We start from the raw sequence: 24,140 nt of genomic DNA, 5'->3' as shown, positions 1-24,140 counted from the left end.
AATCTCCTATACTGAAGTCACGCACCCCAGCAAATGAAAGAGGACAAGTGTTTGTCCCACGGCGCGGAAGCACTGCCGCAGAGATTCTGGGGAAGCAGAAAGTTAGGACCTGATTAAAACGGGGCCTTTTTATAGTCAGCCATGGACTTCTGCTCACAGCCTCGCCCTGGGCAGAAGAATCCAACAGGAAGATTTTACGGACTGCAAAGCCAAAGATTGCAGATAAAATTTGCCAACACCAGCAAGTTCCACGGGAGTGTGTATGCCTCAGTTTGTTTTCCGTCTTCTTCGCTCTGGGGACTCTCTCGGGGTAATGGTCCATCTGGTGTCTTATTAGGCACGGGATGCTTCAGTGCAGGCATAGAGAGCATGTGCTGTTAGGGTTGAGCCAATCTACCATAGCTGCCATCTCCCTGAGATGGAGCTATTAACAATCACTTGTAGCTCTTGCTGAAAGCCACAGATGCCCTGACAGAACTCTACAGAAACACCGGTTTATCACTTCCGTGCTACCATATGCTGCAGACTAACACGCATCTCAAACCTTCCTTGGCCGACTTCAGAAACACACGAGAGCTCCGCCTCCAGATGAGGTGAATACCATTTTAAGTAAACAACGTGACTAGTGAGGAGACTAACAAGTGGCAGCCTCTCATGGTCCTGTCAGGGTTGCTAGTTCTATTTTTAATTACTGCAAAATGATTACCTTGGAACAGCTTTCTTTGACGTCAAAGAATGATTTCTTGGTGCTGTTTTATGCACTGTTGCTCTCAAGAACTTGTCAGTGATGTGGCTTTTGAAGTATTTTAATTCTACGGACACTAACTGAATCTTAAAGGTAGCAGAAGGCATCTAAAGACAGTCTCATATAAAGTAAAAACATCAGTAGAGACAGCCTGTCGATAGTTGGCGAGGCTCCTCAGTACCCACAGGACCTAATTTTAGGTATATTACGGTACAATAGGCTCATTAATAGTAAAGCTACCTGATGCTAAGAATCGACTGTCAGCAGGGTCATCTAGGGACTCCTTATTACGGCTCAAGTAAACGTTTCACACTCACATCACGCGTTATAGTCCAGGTTCTACCGAGAGTCCCTTTTGCACATTCGCAGTGGAACCCAACACAAAAGTTCGCTTCCTTAAAAAGGAACCTATGCTCCTAACCCACTTGCAAAGTAACCCAGCGCCTTGCATACGTGCTGAGTACGGCAGCCCCCCCCACCCCACCCCCCGTGTGCCGCTGTGAGACCCCATCCAGGCAGGACTCCCCAGGGAGCTCACAGGCAGTAGCTACTCTGCGGGTTCAAGAAGTGCAGGAGGACGGGGGCATACCCTCCAGTCCCGTGGAGATACGCACCGGCACACATTTTGGTTTGGTTTGGTTGGTTTTCCAAGACTTCTCTGTGTAGCCTTGGCTGTCCTAGAACTCATTTTGTAGAGCAGGCAGGTCTTGAACTCACAGAGGTCTGCCCGCCTCTGCCTCCCAGACTGCTGGGATTACTGACATGCACCACCGCACCTGGCAGGCTTGGGCAGTTTAACTCCCATATATTACCTTTATTTTCTGTTTTCTGATGAACACACTATGCATACGCTGGCTAATGCCCAGCCTCTGTATTTTCCACCCTGGCTCATACACTTCTAATGAGGGCAAAATTAGGGTCAGAAATAGTGTATTCCTTTAGTGTATAAAGATTATATTGTATGCATTCTTTAAGGTATAAGGAATAAATATAATCTGGGCATGGTGGCCCATGCCTGTAATGCCTGTAGTATACAATGAATATAAATAGACATGTGGAGAATCTGTAATGTTAATATTTGTACAGACATCCTTAGGGGAAAGTATTTTATCTTTTTTTGTTTTTTTGTTTGTTTGTTTGTTTTTTGTTTTTCAAGACAGGGTTTCTCTATGTAGCCTTGGCTGTCCTGGACTCACTTTGTAGACCAGGCTGGCCTCGAACTCACAGCGATCCACCTGCCTCTGCCTCCCGTGTGCTGGGATTAAAGGCGTGTGCCACCACCGCCCGGCTCGGGGAAAGTATTTTAAATGGCTCCTTCAGAAAGTGATTAAAAAAAAAAAAAAAGTTTAAACCACCCTAGGTTAGAACTTCCACCCAGTATGTCTAAATGCATTACAAATGTAGCATACAGGTATGCTGAGACACCCTCTAAATCCTTAGAATGGCCATAGGGGCTCCTTCAGCCTACTGTACCATCCAAACATTATGGCTTTCTTCTTTATGCACTGTGAACTAAAAAAATGTTGAGAAACACTGTGCTGGGGAAACAGATCTATCTACCTGACTTGGAACAAGTGAGGCTGTCAGCCTAAGTCCCTCCGCCTTAGTCCTCCTCCCATCCCTCATCCCTGTTCCCACCAGACTCTTCCGAGATCCAGTTCTCAGTGCTGCCGGAAGGTCTGGCTGGTCTTCCCAAGGCTACTTGGAAAGGATTTACATTCATGGTCCTCACTGCTCCCACCCCTCAGGCTCTCCCTGCCCCGCCCCACCCTGCCCTGCACGTCTCCATCACCCCTTTGCCCGCTATGTCAGTGCTCTCATCTGAGAAGGTCCATTTATACTTCTATTCTAATCCTTAATAAAATCATCATCATCATCATCATCCTCATCATCTGCAGGTGCTGTTTCCAAGGCTTTAAATAAATAAAACACACTTGCAGGGAGGCAGAGGCACACAGATCTCTTTGAGTTCGAGGGCAGCCTGGTCTACAAAGCAAGCTCCAAGATCACCTGGGTTGTTACTCAGAGGAATCCTGTCTTGAAAAAAAACAACATGGGGCTGGAGAGATGGCTCAGAGGTTAAGAGCACTGGCTGCTCTTCCAGAGGTCATGAGTTCAATCCCCAGCAACCACAATAAGATCTGGTGCCCTCTTCTGGCCTGCAAGTGTACATACAAGCAGAACACTGTATACACAATATAGATAAATAGAGAGGGGGGGGGAGAAAACAACAACAAAATAAAATAACAACAACAAAAACTGCTTATAACGGAGACTATAAAGAATCATGCCTGGGCCCCTGCTGTGTTTAAAGGGAAGGCACCCTCTCCACCAGCAGTGCCCTGAGCTCCTCCCTCCCATAGCTGCCATTAGCGTTTTCCATACTTCTGCATTTTCCTGTTCTTCTCAAATTGTGCATTCCTAACACACCGCTTAATTTTCATGCTTGTAGGCTTTATGTAAAGGAAACAACACCATGCGCGACACTCCCAGGACTCACCTGTGCTCCCGTTCACTGTCGTTGTTAATAACACTGCTCTAAAAGACTATCCCTTCCTTTACTTAGCCTGCTACCAACCAAGCTGTGCTCTAATTGACCTCTTCACCAGCAAACAAATGGCTGTTCCCTTTCTTCCAAGGATGGACACCTACTTCTTTTTTTATTTTTATTTGTTTGTTATTGTGGGTAGATGTCAGGGAACAGCTCGCAGGTGCTGGCTCTCTCTGTCCACAGTGCGCGTTCCAGGCACTGGACTCAGGCTGTCGGGCGTGGTGGCAGGCACGTTTCCCCACTGAGCCCAAGTCACAGGCCCTCAACCCTTTCCTCTGCCTGCCGATATTTCACTCTTGAATCTTGAGTTCATTTAGCATCTAAAGAGGCCTTGCCTAAATATTCATATCTAAAGATTTTGGGAAGCAGAGCACGCAGAACAGCCAAGAAATCAATACTAAGTCAATTTGTCTAGTTATAAACAGGAAAAATCATTAAGGAAAGAAATAAATGTTGCTAACATTACTAACAGTTTTATGTAAACAGAAGGAAGCATTTTTTTTTTCTACCTTTGCCTGCTTAAATGTATCTTAACCGTTCCGTCTGAAGTCTATGAATTTGTTTTATGTTCTAAGTTATGTTACTTAACATGATAATTTCCTCTGATTCGGTGACATGTAGTTTGCAGCAAAATGAATTTTACTCCTTAACCCATAACATTTATTCATTCACCACCTGCCCAGCCTTAACCCTGTGGGCATCACTCAGAGTAGAGAAGACAGAAGTTATCATTCAAAATAGACACACACTGCAATACAATTGCTAGAAGAGAGGCAGGGAGGCACAGAGAGGGGAGCAAGCAGCGCTGCTAAGCATAGGCCTCTGGGAACGATGCGTCGCTGTCACAGGCTCTGTGCAGCAGGCACATGGAGGAGATGGAGAACAGCACAAAAGCATGATATAAAAAGTGACACACCTCACCAAGGCAGCACAAGCAACTCAACAAAGGAGACATTGATGTGGATGCGGGGCTGGGGATGAGGCTGGGAGGCAGTTTCTCTCTCGGGTAGACTGCGCTCAGGTGTTAGGCTAAGTAATCAATCGATGCTTTATCCCCCCCCCCCCCCCCCGGAAACAGAAAGGGAACTCTGATCTTTGTGCAAGGGCACAATCTGGTTTGTTGAAAAGGTAACATTATTATTATTATTTTGTGTGTGTGTGTGTGTGTGTGTGTGTCAGGTGCATGCCATGGCATGCCTGTAAAAGTCAGGGGACAACTTGCAGGAGTTGGTTCTCTCTTTCTACCATGTGAATCCTGGGGGGACTGAGTGCCATGCCCCCACCGAGCCATCTAACCAGCCTAGAAGATAAACAAATGGCAGGATAAACTGAGTAAGAGAAGGGTCAGAAAGGAATTAATGGAGAGATCTACTCAAGAAAAATAATGACCAGATGCAGGAATAAAAAAGTCGATGTAGCTTCCCCTATGGCTTGTCTTCTTCACCCTGCTAACACCTGAGGCAGCTCCTCCTGGAATCCCACTGGCTATCCCAGCAGGCAATCAAGCAGGCTATCCCCACTGCCCCAGTGCCAGCCCCAGCTCTGTAGCAGACTCTCTTTCCTTCTTCTCTAACCCCATTCCCTGGGGCTAGGCCGGTCTTCTACAGCAGTGTTTCTCAACCTGCGGTCTGCAGCCCCATTGGGAACTGAAAGACTCTTTGCCAGGAAAAGCCTCAGGCGATCAGAAGACACGGAGATGTGCACTGTAATATAACAGTAGCAAAATTACAATAATGAAGCGTCAACAAAAATAATTAAATGGTGGGGGGTCACCATGACATGAGCAACAACTGCGTTAAAGGGTCACAGCGTCAGGAAGGTTGAGCACTGGGCTATAGCCTTCCTTCCTGCTAACAACACCTGACATAATTTCTCCCTGGAGAGCCACCGGCCATGCCAGCCAGGTAAGGCAATCTTCACTCTTCTTCCCATCCTCCAATTCCAGTTCCTCCATCCCCTCCTCAGCCTGTAGCAGACTCCTTGCAAGGGTCCACTGTGCCTCTCTTCCTCCATTTCTGTGGACTCCACAGACCCTCGTGGCAGACTTGGCTTTCTTGCCCCCTGTAGCCCCTCTCAGCCCTGAGCTCTTCTAGCTCCCCACCATACCGTCCTATCAGCTCCCCAATACCCAGAAACAAGCCCTACCAGGGTCCCCCAGTAGACATACCTGGCAGGGCCTCAGAAGCATGCCCTATCAGGCAATCCACAGCTACCACATGCCCCTCAGACCCAAAAGGGACAACAGACCCACCATGGGACAGAAAATTCACCCCCAAAAGACAAGGCCGGACCTCAACACCAAGAGTTACATTCACATAGCTGAAAAAGAACACAAGGACTTTAAAATAGACATTATGAATATGCTTGAGGACATTAAAGAGGATATGAATAAATCCATTAATGAAGTCTGTCAAAATGCAAACAAAAAGTGAAATGAAAATAGCTCAAGGCTCGCTGGGCATCATGGTCCATCCCTTTAATCCCAGCACTCGGAAGGCAGAGGCAGGCGGATCAATGTGAGTTTGAGGCCAGCCTGGTCTATAAAGTGAGTCCAGGACAGCCAAGGCTACACAGAGAAACCCTGTCTCAGGAAAAAAAAAATAGCTCAAGACTATTGAAAGTATATGGGAAAAAAAGAAAAGAAACTATATGGAAGTGGCAATAGAACCTCTAAGGAAGCCAAAACTGAGGTAAAACTGGAATTGAAAGATGTAGGAAGTCTAACAGGAACCTCAGAGGCAAAGCCTCACCAACAGAATACAAGAGACAGAAGAGAAAATCTCAGGCATTAAAGACAAGATAGAAGAAATGGATACCTCAGTTAAGGCAAATGTTAAATTTTTTTTTTTTAACCCAGACACAGAAGATCCAGGAAATCTGGGACACTATGAAAAGAAAAAAATAGAGGTACAGAAAATATTTTCAATAGACCCATAGAGGAAAATTTTCCTAACGTAAAGAAGGGAGTTTCTATCAAGGTACAAGGTGTGTACATAACACCAAAACAGACTAGGCCAGAAAAGAAAGTACCGTCAGCACATGATAATCAAAACACTAAACATACAGAACAAAGAAATAATATTCAAAGCTGCAAAGGGGAAAAAAAAAACCAACAACAAACCAAGTAACATATAAAGGCAGACCTATCAGAATAAAACCTGACTTTTCAACAAAGACTCTAAAAGCCAGAAAGGCCTGGACAGATGTTCTACCAACTCTAATAGATGCCTCAACGCAACGAGCTCACACTGTAGTGAGAGGCACCCCTCTGTGTGGACAAGCAAGTCAGGTGAGGGCAATGGGCAAGGCCTGGTATTGTTCGGGTCAAGGAGAGGAAGAACCAGGCTGAGTGGGATGGCCCCGGGGTTTTAAGGATGGACGGATGGCAGGAGGAGACAGTGGAACCAGACAGCTAGGAGAGGGATTTGCAAGGACACTTGCCCTTGACGTTCTAAAGGCACTCAAAAGTCACAATGTTCGGCAGAAATTTTAGATCTAAAATTAGACTTCTTCAGAATGTGTCGTTGTATAATGTTTTATGTGACTACAGAAACTTGATTCTTTAAAGAAGAAAACTAATATATGCTAAATGTGTGGTCATGCCAAGGTAGAATTACTTTTTAAATTACATTGACCTAGGCTGTACTGAAGTCTACCTTAAGGATCACCACTCCGAAGACCAGTAGAGATGGATTAAGATGTCCTGGTAAGTGTTAACTCATACAAAATTCCTGATGCTCTTTTAACATGATTCTTTAATGTGCGTATTATAAGTACTTAATATAAAAATTATTATTTCTATTTTGTAGGCAAGGAAATTAGGAGGCAGAGTTCGCAGGCACCAGAAGAGTAGCAGATCTTAGTGGATGAAATGAATTTGGGGAATGATCGAATCTGGCTAATCCTGCTTCTTCTAAGATAAACAACAAAAGCAAATATAAGAGCAGCAGGTAAGACGGGGAAGCTGGAAGAGTGGCCCAGCAGTTAAGAGCAAGTCGTGCTGGGGGCTGGAGAGATGGCTCAGTGGTTAAGAGCACTGTCTGCTCTTCCAGAGGTCCTGAGTTCAATTCCCAGCAACAACATGGTGGCTCACAACCATCTATAATGAGATCTGGTGCCCTCTTCTGGCCTGCCGGTGTACATACAGGCAGAGCCTTGTATACACAAGAATAAGTAAGTAAATCTTTAAAAGAACAAGTAGTGCTGTTGCAAAGGACCTGAGTTCAGTTCCCATCACCCATGTCAGGCAGGTCACAGCTGCCTATATAACTCCAGCTCCAGAGGAATCCCATGCCCGTGGCCTCTGCTAGCACCAGCACTCACATGCATACACCCATACATATATACTCATAATTAAAAGTAATAAAAAAAATCTTTAAAAAAAAATCTGGATGTGGCTTTAATCTCAGCACTCAGGACACAGAGGCCAGACAGGGCTTAAAACAAAACAAAACAAAAACATCAGACAAGCCAAAGAGAAAGGACAACTCGGAGATGAAATACTATATTTTGTTACATTAGCCTTAAAAGTTAGGCGTGCCTGTCAAGCCAACATGCAACAAAAATTATCAAGAGACAGTTCTTTCCCAAACATGGTTTGCTCTCTGTACTGAGATCAGGGAGGAGAACTTCTGCTCTGAGTTGCCTCTGAGTTTGAAAAAAGAAACGGGTGGAGCAGGAAGCCATGCCTAAGGGTCCCTAAGGGTGACGTCATGCTGGAAGCAGGCCCTTCAAGGCTTACCATTGATGACTGGAGTGTAGACAACAATCCCAACCAAGTTTGGGTCAGATACAGTAGTGTCCAGGATAAGGCCCCCGATGCTGAAAGAAAGAAAACCACACAGCGGGATGGAGAAGGAGCTCAAGCTATTCCGACATTCAGACACCACCGCCTTGTATAGTACAATGCTCGTGCCACGTAAAATCAGGCAAGCTGGGCGTGGTGGCGCACGCTTTTAACCCCAGCACCCAGGAGGCAGAGGCAGGCGGATCGCTGTGAGTTCGAGGCCAGCCTGGTCTACAAAGCGAGTCCAGGACAGCCAAGGCTACACAGAGAAACCATGTCTCAAAACAAACAAACAAAATCAGAACAAAAGAAGAATATTCAAAGTAGAAATCAATGTATGTGTTAGTTTTGTTTTTTGTGGGGGGGGTATTTATTTATTTTATCTTTTTAACCCCTTTCGGTAATAGGGGGTAATAGGGACTTGTTATATAGGTCAGGATGGCCCTGGACTTACAGCAATCCTCCTGCCTCAGTCTCCCAAGTGCTAGAATTATAGGTGTGTGTCTCAATGCCCAGATTATCCATATGTTAACTGCACAGAGCTATCTAGAAAGACCTACAAGGCTTAGAACAACGGCATTAATGGTTCCTTCATAGTCATCTGCACGTAGCATTTTTGTTTTTGTTTTGTTGGAGACAGGGTATCACTATATAGCCTTGGCTAGCTTGCAGCTTCCTAGTAGACCAGGCTAGCCTCAACCTCCTAGAGATCCACCTGCCTCAGCCTCCCTCCCAGGTGCTGGGATCACACTATGTTTTGAGTCACGGCATCTACTACTCCTCAATTTAAACACGAGCTGTAAAAGCAGTTTTCTTCATCTTTGTAGTAAGCAGGCATGAGAGGGTGGTTTCTACTGTGCTGAACTAGATGGATTACAACCGTATTACCACAGGAGCCGTAGCAACAGGAAGACCAGACCTTGAGAAGTCTGGGGAGTGAGATGGCTGTTTTGATATACCACAGCGGCAAGCTGTCCATTTTCAGTATCTCAACAGGCCCTAGAGGTGTGTCTACATTCCAGAAGTCTTTTTGGTTTTTTTGTTTTCTGTTTGGTTTTTTTTTTAATTTTTATTTTAATGTACATTGGTGTTTTGCCGTCATATATTTCTGTGTAAGGGTGTCAGATCTTGGAGTTACAGACAGTTGTGAGCTACCATGTGGTTCTTTGGAAAAGCAGTCGGTGCTCCTAACCACTGAGCCATCTCTCCAGCCCCGGAAGTCTTTATTAGCTGGTTACCTTCCATCCGTGTCGTATTTACTGTAAGACACCGCCAGTGGCAACACCCATAGGGAAATGTTGCCCAAATATTCTGAGAAATGCAATTTACGTGCATCAAAATGAGCCACATGCTATCACATGTGGCTTGACAGTCCAAGCAGCAGAGCAGAGGCTATGACATCCCCTGACAGGAGTCACTAGCCCCCTTCGCAGACCCTCTGGGCACTGGGAATTGGTTTCCACTGGAGTGTCTATGCTTCTAAGTGGCATGTCTATACGCTATTGCTCAGTTCTAGAGGCAGACCTCCATCGCTGACCGCCTCCCACGGCAGATGAGGGTGCACCGCACAGCTCCCACAAGCCCCTTCTGTCCGCACCCTGTCTGTCCCGGCGAGCCCTTCTCCATACGAAGCAGCCACCAGCCATTCCACAAAATTGTTTTTGAATTTCCCAGAGTCACTTTCCTTATGCTCTTTGTTCCCTACACTCTGGGTGGCTGTCTCCCTCTACCCCCTCTTGTGGGTCTTCCGTGCTGAGTTTGGATCTTTGTTTTACCCAAATCCAAACACAGCATAAGACTTCCAGTTCACCACACTTAACAGGACACTCCTACTCTTCCCCAGATTACTCTTTTCATCAAATGTGCACTGAACATCTTTCCACAGAAACAGAGTATAACAGTATTATTCTGGAAGGCTAATGCTCCATTTTGCAACCCGGATGTCTCACTGCCAGGTCCAGAAATTTGTTTAGTATGTACATACCTACACAGACCATGATTTCTCTTTCCTCCCTCCCTCTCCCCTCCCCCAACACTCACCTGCTTATAACCATGGCTGTAATGACGGGCTCCCAGCCTGAGTGGAGTACTGTCCTGGTAGCTGGGTGTTTGGCAGCTATTATAATCCAGATGGGTGTCAGAGCCAAGAAGAAGGCACAAACTAATGGAGAAATGTAGTAATATCTGTCTAGAATAAAGAAAAAGAGACATTTCAACCCCTCTTCTTTCCAATCGCAAATCTAAACTATCAAAAGAAACATTTTACCATATTTATTTTCAAACGCAGTAAGTGTCTTACAGTTTCTATATACTTAAATTTTAGAACTGTAAATAAACCTCAATGCCAACTATGGCGGCAGCCCATTCCCCTAACCCAGCACTCAGGCCGGCCTGTGCTACACAACGGTCTGTTCCTTTAAAATATCAAATAACCTAACTGTAAGAAAAACACGTTAATTCACAAATGTTCATTATGAGGCAACAGTGCGGCCCACACAAGAGAAGCAAGGGCTCCTGGGAGGACAAGGAGCAGGAGAGCAGCTGCCAAGACCCTGCTGTGCTTCTTGGTGCGTGTTCTGGGTCTTAATTATTCAAGCTGCCTCTGTTTCCACCTTCTCGCTGACAGCATGCTTGGCTATACGTCGTTTCACAGAAATGATCTATGCCATTTCTTTTCTTTATGTTTTTGGGGTTCTGTTGTTGTTATTGTCATTGTTGTTGTTTTGGTTGGTTGGGTTTTGTTTGTTTGTTTTTTCAAGACTGTGTCTCTCTGTGTACCCTTGGCTGTCCTGGAACTCAGATCTGTAGATCAGGCTGGCCTTCAATTAATAGAGCTCCACCTGCCTCTGACTCCCAAGTACTGGGATTAAAGGCGTGAGCTACCACTGCCCGGCTGTGTCCAAGCCATTTCTAAACAAAACCTAATGGTGTGTGTGTGTGTGTGTGTGTGTGTGTGTATTATCTTCTAACACTGTAAGCTCAGAGTTGAGGGGAGAAATGAACCCTCCAGTTGCTGCCTCCACCCTGCTTTCTTACTAAAGGCCCAGAGAGTGAGGCTTGGGTAACTTGAATTAACAACACAGAGCAGGAAGGGAATGCGGGATGTGAAAATCAAGGGTGTGTGCACAGGGCAAAGGAAAAATGTCCAGCAACCTTCCAGAGCCTGCAACATCTGGAATCCTAAAAAAAAAAAAAAAAAAAATCCAACATGCACGCTGAAAGCAGTCAGCAGAGCCCCGAGAGAGGCGCATCTGAGAAGGAGGAGGACACTGGCCTTGGGAAAAGGTCTGGTCTCGACTTCCCCAACATAACCTTGAAACAGGCCTCACAAAGCTCAAGCTAAGCACATGAACTTAGATATAGACAGACATAGACACACACACATGTACACTCCTGCCCACAGACACGCACACACACACAGAGCCCATATTAATAAAGTCCTACACTGCATATGGAAACAGCACTGTGTTCACTATGCCCAGCAGCCAACCAAAAGTTAAGCTTGAAATATTTGACTGCATGAAAATCTCTGAGATAATTTTACTCTAGCTCACTTTTCTCATAAATTTTTTCAAGTATCTAAAGTGATTTTTAACAAGTCTAGTTCAATTAAATGTATAAATAAGGTGACTTGCTTGGTCAAATGGTACACACACAATCACAAGTTCAAGGCCAGCATAGGCCACAATAGGCAATACAAAAGAAAACATAAGGTAGGGCTGGCAAGGAGGCTCAGAATAAAGTACTTTCAGCCAAGCATGATGCCTGAATTTGATCCCCTGAACTAGCCTGGTAGGAGAAAACAGACTCGGGAAAGCTTCCATAGGAATGCTGTGGCACACGCACTTACACACATACACTCCTGCCCACAGACACACACCACTTATACAATATAATTTTGCCCACAGACACACACACACACACCTACATAATATACTCCTGTCCACAAACACAGACACACAGATACACAGACACACACTCCTACACACACATACACACACACCCTTACATACATGCACTCCAGCCCACCAACACACACAGAGACAGATATATACACACCCCTACACACGTACACTCCTGCCCACAGACACAGACACATACAGACAAATACACACTCCTCACATACACACACACACACACACACACACCTATACGCATACACCCCTGCCCACAGACACACATATACTACTGCCTCTGATACTCAAATACACAGACACTCACACACACACACACACACACACACACACACACACACACACACCCCACACACACACAAATGAACATTATTTTTTAAAAAGGAAAATGAAAGGGCTGGAGAGTTGGTTCCAGTGGTTAAGAGCACTGACTGCTCTTCCAGAGGACCCAAGTTCAGTTCCCAGCACCCACATGGCGGCTCACAATCTCCTCAAATTCCAGTTCTAGGGGATCTGGTTCCCTCTTCTGGCCTCCGTGGCACTTCACACATGCGGTGCCAGACATGCAGGCAAAACACACAGTACAATAAACATGTTTTAAATGTAAAAGATGACAATTCTTAAAATACATATTCATCTAATATACACAACTTCAGTTAGTTCTCTATAACAATCACAAGAGTGAGATTATTGGGGCGACGGTGCTCTAATGGGCTAAACCCCTGTAAGTGCGGAGCGCCTCTTCAGCATGAACTTTAATCAGCTATATGAGCTTGAGTCACCAATTCCTTATACTTTGTTTCCCTATGGTTGGAAATCGCCTAACTTTTATTTAAATCATAATATCCCTAAGGGTTTTGGTTTGTTGTTGTTGTTGGTTTTTTTTTTTTTTTTTGGACAGGGTTTCTCTCTGTGCGGCCCTAGCAGTGCCCATGCAAGCCTGCAGACCACAACACATGAGTGACGCTCAGGACAAGGAGGTCAGTTCGCTCCTTCCACTATGGGGTCGGACTCAGGCCATCAGGCTGCGCAGCACGGGGCCTCACCTGATAAGCCATCTCACTGGGCCTCCCATTGCTTTTCAAAGATGAAAAAGCACAATCAGAACATTCCTACCTCATGAAATACCTAGAGCTGCCGACCATCTCCACAGCACGGAGGAGGAGCTAAAGGCATCGGAAGCCTAGACACTAAAGGAAGGAGCTCTTCTGCCAGGTGAGCTCACCGCGGCATCACATGCTTGGGTCCAGATGGACACTGCACTGCAGCCTCTACCACACTGTCCTCAACCTCAGTATCAAGAGGAACATCTGAAGTTGAGAAAAGTCCTCGGCACTCCGACCCCTGCCCATCACTGCTGCCCTGGTCTCAAAAGAAGAGAGAAAAATAAATAAAAAAATAATGAGCTCCTCATGGGGATCCACAAAAAGTCACACCGAGTTACCACACAACCCAAAATGCTGCATCTAGATGTGTCCCAAGTGAACTGAAGACATCCATTTTCACATTAAAAAAAAAAAAAAAAAAAAAAAAAACCCTCACAGGTGAATGCTCACCCCAGCGTTATCTGCAGGAATGCAAAAGAGGAAAGGACTGAGCGTCTATCAGGCGGTTAATGGAGTTAACACAGTAACATCCACCCACCGGAGCATCTCTCAGCACTGGAGATTAAAGGACTGTGCCACCACGCCCGGCTGTCACCTGATTTTTAAGGGCTTTAATAGAAAATAAAGGAGAGACAATACAATATTCAGGACACGATGCCAATGTTGGGTGAGGTTGAAGCTACGTAGCTTCAGGGCTCCTTTTATGTTTTGCAGCTCTTCTGAAAGTATAAAGGTATCACCAAGTTTATTAAACATTGAAAAGTGGGAAAAATCATCATGAAACCAAAACTTCCAAATGACTTACTATAATTGTGTTCTATCTCAATCTGGTGTTTAAATGCCACCATAAAATTAAAGAATTAGTTTTAGAAAACCATTAATGGCACAACTGGCAAAAGAAAATGGTCAATTAAAAGCCAGACACAAACATCTGCATCATATTAAAGTGTAAGGTAATGCCCCTTTTCTAAATGAAATGTGCTTAGCGGATCCTGGTCAGAATAATATTTCATATTAAGCTATCGATACACTGTTGAGTGTTGCGCTGAGCTCTATATTGACCCACAGGGATACGCCCTGAAGCTTGCCTGTTGATGTGAGAGGGCCGTGTGGATGATCTGAGTGGGCACTAGGCGCGATCACTGCTATCCTAATAAGAGGGAGACAGGACAAGAGGAAAGAACAGTGTGGACAGAAGCAGGCACCAAAACCAGGGCGTGCCAGCAGCTGCCAGGCGGGAAGGGCAGGAACCAGGCTCTCCCCCTGAGCTTCTAGAAGCAGCCAGCGCTGCCAACACCTCAGCATCTGTCCTACTTGGATGATTTTGGGTGTCTAACCCCTAGAAAGAAGGAAATACCACTGCATTGTCTCAAGCCACCAACCATTTGAATCAGGCGACCTGTTCCACAAGAAAACTAGAACACATGAAACGCTCGGGTTTTCACACCCTCGGGAGTTCGCATGTGTAGTACATGTCCTGTGCCGAAGTAAACCACAGAAAAGTAGCTATTCACTGAGCCAAAGTTGTACAAATTACTCTGATTCCGCTGAACTGTTGACCACAAGAACGCTTCAGTGGTCCCACCTAGTGTAAAGTTGGCGGCTTTTTCCAGCTACTTCTCCCTTGCTGCTGCATGGAGGGCCTCACTTAAATTCCTCTATGACGTGACACATTTTATATACCAGCTGGTTCTGTGAGGTTCTGTGTGAGCAACGCAGTAACGCACACTATGTGCTTCTTCCCAAAAGTCCACTAATAACTGTCACACTTTTTTTGAGAATTGGTATTCTAAAAATCACTCAAAGATGGCACAGTGCTTTAAGTTAAAGCAAGCACAGTGGTAGTCCTGGTAACTCCACGTCAACACATTGTTAGTGAGACGCTAGAGTCCGCCATCAACCACTAGGGGGCGCCTCTGTGCTCTCAAGGGGTTGAACTAGCTGGAGTCGAGGGCTACCATGGAGCTTTGGCTGGTCACCTTTCCTAGGTAACCCAAGGATTTTGGTTCTGAGACCTCGTTTAAGAAGAGAAAAGCTGGTACTTTTTCTCAAGTCAATAAATGTTCATTCTCTTTCAACTCCCTTTTAGATGAATGTCTGTAGTAGCCAGTGTTGGTGTGTAATGTCCAAAAGATAAAGAGTCTGTTACTGTCAGCTGCAGCCTTGGAAATCAGTCTGTGCACAGTCCAATAATAGAAGCTGGCACTGAAAGTCCTCACCTAGAATTACAGGGACATTTCCAACCCTCAGTTTACTTCTATTCCTAGCGTATGTACCATAGGGGTAGCCACGGTGTCTATAAGCTACAACAACTGTAGCGATGCTGGAAAGTCCTCACCTACAATTAAGGAGCCATTTCCAACCCTCAGTTTACTTCTATAGCTAGCACATGTAAAATAGAAGTGGCCACAGTGTCTATAAGCCACAACTGTTGTGATGCTGGTAGGTGAGGTTACAGTCCCAGAACTCAACTTAAGCCCATCTTACACAGAGGCAAGAAACAAACGGGCCATAGGTGACTGAAAATGACTGGTGAATCAAAGAGAACACAGATTCTATTGTCCTCAGCAGATCAGTAGGAAACTACTAAAGGACCTCCTGTGCCTTTAGGTAAATAGGACTATAAAGCCCACACAATCCAAAATGGTGGCAGCCTGTCTGCTCTATATCTCCAATAACCCAGGAGGTGAAACCACGCCACCACCCTGACTTAACACACCACAAAAAGGGAGGTGCAAGCCGAGTGAAAATTGACCATTAGATCTTTGCTTTTGTTTTGTTCTATTTTGTTTTGAAGACTGGCCTAGAATTCACTCTGTGGACCAGGCTGGCCTCAGAACTCACAGCGATCCGCCTGCCTCTGCTTCCCTAGTGCTGGGACGAAAGGCGTGCCACCGTGCCCAGAATGGCAACCAGATCTTACTCAGACCTCCTGGTGTTGGCTTAGGGTAGACAGATGCCCATCCCACCCAGAACTCAAAATGTTATCATGGCCTTATCCTCCTGAATAGAATAAGCTTTCCCGGAGTCTTTCAGCCTCGAGAACGTCTTGAAGACAAAGTTGCTTAACCCTGTGAACTGTCAGAAGATGTATTTTCTTCGAATGAAAGAAGAGCACAACTTCTCATGTACAAAGCTAAGTCCCACGTACACATCTATCGTGGCCAGAACCTTGTTTCATGCTTTGATGGTCATGGTTGCTTTCTTTTCCCTCGCTGTTAGTTTATGCCTCACGAGCCACTACCACCACACACTACTTTCATTTGACCTGCTCCACTACTGAAATTCCTCAGGGGTGGCTCTCTCATATTCTGCCATGCTGTCTGTATATAATTTCTGGTAGATTCTTTTTTTTACAGACCAAGGGGTCTTATTCTCAATCCCAGAGGTTGGGGCCATGTAATATTATCAAAATAACTTACATTCTTTTTTTAAAAAGATGATTTATTATGCATACAGTGCTCTGCCTACATGTAGGCCTGCAGGACCGAAGAGGGCATTAGATCACATTATAGATGGTTGTGAGCCACCATGTGGTTGCTGAGAATTGAACTCAGGACCTCTGGAAGAGCAGCCGGTGCTCTTAACCTCTGAGCCATCTCTCCAGCCCCTAAAATAACTTACATTCTGAGAGATGGGAATTTTTTTGCCAGACCTCACAGCCAGAGTTACTAATACATTGTGAGGTCACCTGTGACCTGAGGATGCTTATCCTACTGTGCACTCAGCCTCTTTAACCTGCCTCTAAAAGAACAATGCAACAACCAACCTTACTTGCCTTGGATTTCCCATGTAATCAAGCCAAGCTAAGGCATAAATGTGATCTTAAATTATGTACTCTTCCATGCCCCTGATGAAAAAATAATGCATGTGTGTTATAATCATTTGCTGGAAACAAGCAGTCTTACAAAATGAATGTCCACCATAAATGTTGAATATAATACATGGATATTGTTTGATGAATAATGTGTATAATACAGCTATCTGGGTCGGTTGGAGTCAATCACTTAATCTCTTGTAAAACTATGTTAATATTTTATGTAAAGTAGCCCCCTCATTCCTTTTCCACTGAGCAACTTCTGTGCTATTCAAGAAAAGAGAGCAAAGTCCCTTTTCAGTGCCTGTGCTGGCTGGTCTTATGTCAGCTTAACACACACACACTAGAGTTATCTGAAAGGAGGAAACATCAATTGAGAAAATGCCTCCAAAAGATGAGTTGTAGGCAAGCCTGTATGGCACTGTCTTAATTAGCCATTGATGGGGGGCCGTAGGGGCAACCCATAGTGAGTGGTGCTATCCCTGGGCTGGTGGTGCTGAGTCCTATAAGCAAGCAGGTTGAGCAAGCCATGAGGAGCAAACCAGGAAGTGGCACCCCTCCATGGCCTCTGCATCAGCTCCTGCCTCCAGGTTGCTGCCCTGTTTGAGTTCCTGTCCTGACTTCCTTCAGTGATGAGCAGCAATACGTAAGTGCAAGCCAAGTAAACACTTTCCTCTCCAACTTGTTTTTTGGTTGTGGTGTTTTGCTGTAGCAATGGAAACCCAAACTAAGACAGGGCCACACAGACCCTGTCCAGACACATCAGGATAGACGTATTCAGAAACAGACATAGTCACATAGGACAGATTCAGAAGACAGACTTCTGGGAGGCACAGACTCATATAACAGACAGAGGGCAGAAGACATGGGGAGAGTGAAATACAGAACTGAAACCTGGCCTTCCTCTTAGGTAAATGACACCGCAGGGAAGTGCTTTGATTTCCTTCCTTAATGAGACACCATCCCATTGCTGGTATCTGGGAGTTTACTACTGCTATTATGAATAAATGAACAAATGAGCAAATAAACAAATGGGAGGAGTAGGACATTGTATACATTCTCAGTTCTCCTATTCAAGTCTATTTCAAATTTTGCCTCAAGTTTTAATTTTTTATCATCATCAGGGTTCTCAAGTGTATCATAATTTTTTAAAGTCATATTTTGGTGCTAATTTTAGGATTAGACCATCAATTCTGTTGCTCTGTGCTTATTGTTTTTTTAAATATTTATTTACTTACTATATAGTGTTCTGCCTGCATGCAATGCCTGCCCACCAGAAGAGGGCACCAGATCTCATCATAGATGGTTGGGAGCCATCATGTAGTTGCTGGGAATTGAACTCATGACCTTTAGAAGAGCAGGCAGTGCTCTTCACCTCTGAGCCATCTCTCCAGCCCCGTGTGTTTATTGTTTATGAGGCTTAGTACCTTGAGTCTTTACATCTTCCCTCCCAGAGTACCATCTGGAGAAGCTCCTCTACTCTCTGTGCTGGGACCTTCTCCCGCCCCGCTTAGACCAGACGCAGCACACCTTTCAGTCCCTGGATAGCAAGGCCTCCATCCCTCTTTAGAAGTGCAGAGGTTACAAAAACATATTTTGGCCTCAGAAACAATGCTTAAGATTAAGGAACTGAGGCCCCAGAGGGAGAAACTAAGGCAGAATAGGAAAGCAGAGGAAATAAGGGGGGGGGGGGTGCAGGGAGGGAAAGGAGCCTCTGACCCCCTGAGTCTGGTTAATACTTCTGCAGCTCAGAGTCAAGAATCCAAGCACAAGAGGCTGGAGAGATGGCTTAGAGGTTAAGAGCGCCGTCCATTCTCCCAAAGGTCCTGAGTTCAATTCCCAGCAACCACATGGTGGCTCACAACCATCTATAATGAGATCTGGAGCCCTCTTCTGGCCTACAGGTGTACATGCCGGCACACATGAGAGCAGAATGCTGTATAAATAATAAATAAATAAATCTTTAAAAAAAATGAGTCCTAGCACAATAAACAAACTGTGCTGTTTAGACTGCCTGAACAGAGATAATATTCTTTTTTTGCTGGGATGCTTTCTCTCCCCTAATGCCAAAGCATAAATCTATGTGAAAACCCTTTTCTTGGGGCTGGAGAGATGGCTCAGTGGTTAAGAGCACTGCCTGCTCTTCCGAAGGACCCGGGTTCAATTCCCAGCACCCACATGGCAGCTCACAACTGTCTGTAACTCCAAGATCTGACACCCTCACACCAATGTACATAGATTAAAGTTAAATAAAAAATATATTTAAAAAAAAAAAAAAGAAAACCCTTTTCTTGGTAAGCTCTAACTCTGCCTTGAAAAAAAAAATGTGAAAACTGACCAAACACACAGAAAGTCATGAAAGACCCCTTAGTAAAGTACCATAACGAAAGCACAGATGGACATGTGGGTGGATGGATTTACTAACAGGGTCTCCTTATCAAGCAAGGCTGACCTAGAGCTTGCCATGTAGCCTGGCCTGGATTTGAACTCAAGATCCTCTTGCTTCGGTTTTCTGTGTTAGGATTGCAGCCACACACTACCACCTGCAGCTCAGATACATCTTTACTGGCATAAAGAAAAGCCACTGAGCTGGGCGTGGTGGTGCATGCCTTTAATCCCAGCACTCAGGAGGCAGAGGCAGGGGGATCGCTGTGAATTTGAGGCCAGCCTGGTCCACAAAGTGAGTCCAGGACAGCCATGGCTACACAGAGAAACCCTGTCTCAGGAAAGAAAGAAAGAAACAAAGAAAGAAAAAAAATGCCACTGAGTTTTGTACACTGATTCACATTATGAAAACTTTCCACACTTATTAGTTCTACAATCCTTTTAATGGAATCTTCAGAGTCCTTTATGTTTTTGTACACACAGGACTGTGCCATCTACAGAAAGGTATAATTAACTCTTGCGTTTCATCTGGATGCCTTTCATCCCTTTTCCTGTCTGGCTGCTCTTGTTAGTTCCAGTAGGATGCTGAGCAGAAGTGATGAGAGTGGCCGCCACATCACCACAGAGGCAACACTTTCCGCTGATGGAGGAGGCAGCAGCCCGTGGCTTTACCAGGGTCTCTGGCCTTGAAAGCAGGCTGAGCTGCCTGCCTCATCAAACAAGCCTGGACGCATTTTCTCAGGATGCTTCTTTCTCGGGAAGCATTTGTTGTCTGGGGTTTTAAATCTTTTAACATTTATTTGTGTCTTGGTGTGTTGTTGAGGCAGAATCTCACTCTGTAGCCTCCTGGCAATCCTCTTTTCTTTTTAATTACTATTCTCGGCTGCTTGTCTGGTCAGGTCTTGTGTTTCTTCCGGACTCAATCTCAGTGGCTCTTAAGTTTACAGAAATGTATCCATTCCCCAGAGGCTATGTAATTCTTCATAATAGCCTTTTATGACCTTACTGTTCTGAGGTACCCATTACAATGCCTGTGCTTTCCTTTCGGGTCTTTTTCACTTAGAGTTATTTCTCTTCTTAGTCTAGCTAAGATTTTTGTTAGTTTTCTTCATTGTCAGAAAAAGCAAGCTTTCATTTTGTTGACTTACTCGATAGCTTGCCTACTTGGTTTAACTATACTTACTTCCGTACTTCACGCCTTCTGTTAGCCCTGGGTTTAGTTTGCCTTTTTCTTTTTTCTTTTTTTTCAGTTTCCTGCTGTGTAGTATTAGGATGCCTGCCACCTTCTTTAATACAGGCACTTATAGCTGTGAGTGTCCTCCTTAGAACCGCCTGTGCTGCGCCCTTAGGTTATGGAACACTGTTTCCACTCTCGTTGCCTTGTCGTGTTTAGTTTCCATTCCGAGCTCCTCTGCCCTGCACCGCCTGCTTGAGGTGTGCTGTTGAATTTGTGTATATTTCTATACTTATATATATATTTCCACTTTGTCCTCTGCCACTGCTTTCTGTTTCTCATCATCATGGTGACAAAAGATATGACCTGATGTCCACTTCCTAAAAGTGTGATGCTCTGTTTCATGGCTTCCTATGGGGTCTATTCCAGAGAGTGATCTGCGCATTCGAGGAGAGCGCACACCGTGGGCTTGCTGGGTGGGATGCTTTGTAGCCGTTCAGGCTCACGTGGAAAGGGTACGTCGCCACGCCCGGTGTTTCTTCACTGTGCTTGTCGCAAGAGGGGTGCTGGGAGCCCCCTCCCTTCTTGTATTGTTTCTCTATGCCTTTCCAATCTGTTACTTACCTTTCTATATTTAAGAGCACTGACACGGGGTACATATGTATTTACAAGTGTTGTGCCCTTTTCGTGAACTGACCCCATGAAACTTTTCCAGTGCCCAATCCTTCGCGCCTTTGTAGCAGTACATGGCCTCTACAGCCAAAGCTTACATCTACCGAGAAGATCCTCTCTGAACGCTGCTGGTGTTTGCAGTGTAGTTCAGAAACTTTGTTTCCGAGGCCTGGGCTTCTCAGCAAGATGGATGGGCTCTTGAATTTTAAAAGTGCCTACTTCCAATCTCTGTAGCCAGGATGAAAATGCCGGGCACCTAACTGCTGAGCTTCTGAGGCCCCCTAGTGCTCAAGATGCAGCGGCTTCTGCAGTCCAAACATGGTGACATCTCAGAACACCTGTGCGGAGTGTTCTTCACTGTCAGAAATTAACCGGTAGCCCATTTAGAAAAGGAAATCCCTCGGGGCCCCAATTACACAGATGGGATGAAAAGGACCTGTAACATACAAGCTGGAATGGTGTTAGGCCAACTTTCAGAAGCCGGATGAAGGCCTAGAATATCCTAAGCAATATTTAATGATACTGTTCTAAAACCATGGCAACACTGCACTTTGTCCTCCTCCACATACCAGGTAAGGCACCACAGGGCAAGGTCTTGGGTTCAGCCCTCAGCTCGACAAAACAAACAAACAATCGAAGGGCTGCTGGATGTGCTGCTTCACACCCATGATCCCAAATGAGTTGGAGAAGCCAGCCTCAGATACATAGTGAGACCCCACCGAGGTCCAGCCTCAATGTGGCACCACGTAACTCTCAAAATACGGCAAGCTTTGGATGACAACACACTGCGATCACGCCGTTTACTTATTTATTCTGTCTGTAGGGGTGTTTTATCTGCAAGTATGTCTGCATACTACGAACACGCCTGGTACACAAGGAGGCCAGAAGACGCTCTCGGGTCATCTGTGACTGGGCTTACAGATGGCTGTGGTTGGCTGGGATTACAGGCGTGTGTCATCACCCCACAGTTAATCTGTGGCATTTCAAGCCTCTTAATAGAGCTGCAAAGAAACACTTCACCCTCTCATATGTCCCTGTTCTCTTCTCCCCGTCTCAGAGGAGGGAAAAACTCTAATTTCAAAAGTCAAAGGGCTGAGCACCCTGCTCAGGCTCTTACTGGCTTCCTACTGATGACAGTCTGGAGACAGGATCTCATATACTGGTCCCAAACTCTCAATTCTCCTGCCTCGGCTACCCAAATGCTAGGATTACGGGTGTGTGCCACCATGCCTGGCTGGATAACCATGCACCAGCCACTCACCCAGTACACTTAACGGCCTGGTCCTGTAGGGTAAGGACCACAAGCTGCTCAGATGTCTGCCTGTGGGTTGGGAGGGGAGTTTAGCAGGGAAAGAGAATAGTATGCCATGGTGTCCGAGACTGCATATAAACTGGCATTTACCCCTAGTCTAGCAGCTGTGTCTTAAATTGCAAATTTCAAAAAAGGCAGAAGCAACGTATTACCACAACATTTACAATTAAATGAGATTTAGGGTTATTTCTTTAATAACACAACTCCCCTTCTCTGTGCTTCCTGTGAGAGGAAAGCGCAGTGAGCACGCTGAGTGTCGGTTCCTGTGCACTGTAGAGTGACAGAGCCCAGAGCCAATGAGAGCAGGATGGGAGCTTGTGATGCTGGCCTTTCACTGTCTATACATTACTTCAGGCCGATGCTCCTTGAGCTTCAAGTGAGAAAAAACATAGCTGAACAGAACAGGAAGCGTTCATGTCATCATCAAATCAAAGCCAAGGCGCGTCAGACACTGAATGAAGCTGTCCTTGCTACTGCCAAAAGCCCTACAAGGCTTATTGCATGGAAAGGCTAAAGCTTTCTTTAGTTCAAGAACACTTCTGAGCCAGGTGTGGTGGCGCACGCCTTTAATCCCAGCACTTGGGAGGCAGAGGCAGGCGGATCACTGTGAGTTCCAGGCCAGCCTGGTCTACAAAGGGAATCCAGGACAGCCAGAGAAACCCTCTCTCAAAAAACCAAAAAAGAAAAGAAAAAGAACACTTCTGAAGCTCCTCTTCAAACTAAGTATACTGTAGATGCATAAAATTATACCATAAAGTTGTACGGAACCCACCGCAATTTGGGAATAAATATTTGCTTCTGGATTGACTTGTAATAATTTTATTGTAGTGAAGTTCTGTTTTTTTTTTAAACTGGGCATCTGACACATGCACAAACATACATACACACACACACACACATGCATGTAATACACGCATGTGCACAGGCACGCATACACACAAAACATGATTACCCTCCATTCTCATGTTCAAAATACATAACAAAACAGAAATTATGGAGTATAACAGGCCTGTGTTCAACTACAGTGCCAGTAATGTGTCAAGCTGGGGAGCATGTATAACTCCCACAATCCTCCATTTTCTCATCTGAAATTACAAAGGATACCTAAGTGTTGCAGCACACACCTGTAAACGAATACTTGACAGGTACAATTTTAAGGTGAGCCTTGGCTACATAGCTAGTTTGAGGATAGCCTGGGGCTACATGAACCAGAGGTTGCGTCAAGAAAGAAGAGCTGGGGACAGGGCAGAATGGAAGAAATCACAGAGGATAAACATTATCTTAGCGTTCTGAACTCAGGAAGAGAAAATACATATATGAGAACCACAACACGTAACCAAGGGACAAGCTACCCTCTTCTAACCACGTGCACCACTAGTTCTAACAGATGAAGGTCACCCCAATTCCTGACACGTCACATTTCGTTTGGAGACTTTGAATAATATCATGCTTACTTTCAAGTCAACTTACCGAGGCAGGCGTACAGACCCTGACTTATCCAAGCTAATATGGCGAGAGTGATCAGATCGCCAAAACTAGCAGCGATGGGCGTGGCCACGTTGTCAGGGTTTATGCCCGTCTTCTTTGAGCCAACGATAACTCCAACCATTATTATTCCTAGGAGAAAGAAGGATCGTTACCTTTGATGCTGACTCAGAAAAATCCATTCCCCAAATTA

The 24,140-nt window shown here is 45.2% G+C and overlaps 1 protein-coding gene across 1 annotated transcript in view; it reads right to left on the bottom strand.

The window, feature by feature from the left end:
- The window catches only part of Slc41a2 (solute carrier family 41 member 2), a 70,850-nt gene that overhangs the window by 31,333 nt on the left and 15,377 nt on the right, over positions 1 to 24,140 (bottom strand). Inside the window, exons 5-7 of the mRNA XM_051139758.1 lie at positions 23,933 to 24,079; positions 10,123 to 10,270; positions 8,038 to 8,117 (exon numbers count right to left, since the gene is read on the bottom strand). Of these exons, the coding sequence (XP_050995715.1) occupies positions 8,038 to 8,117; positions 10,123 to 10,270; positions 23,933 to 24,079 (375 nt within the window). The remainder of the gene's footprint in view (positions 1 to 8,037; positions 8,118 to 10,122; positions 10,271 to 23,932; positions 24,080 to 24,140) is intronic.

This window comes from Acomys russatus, chromosome 31 (assembly GCF_903995435.1).
Source record: "Acomys russatus chromosome 31, mAcoRus1.1, whole genome shotgun sequence".
Taxonomy (NCBI): domain Eukaryota; kingdom Metazoa; phylum Chordata; class Mammalia; order Rodentia; family Muridae; genus Acomys; species Acomys russatus.
The sequence above is the reverse complement of the archived record's forward strand: the minus strand, read 5'-3'. Positions and strand labels throughout refer to the sequence as shown.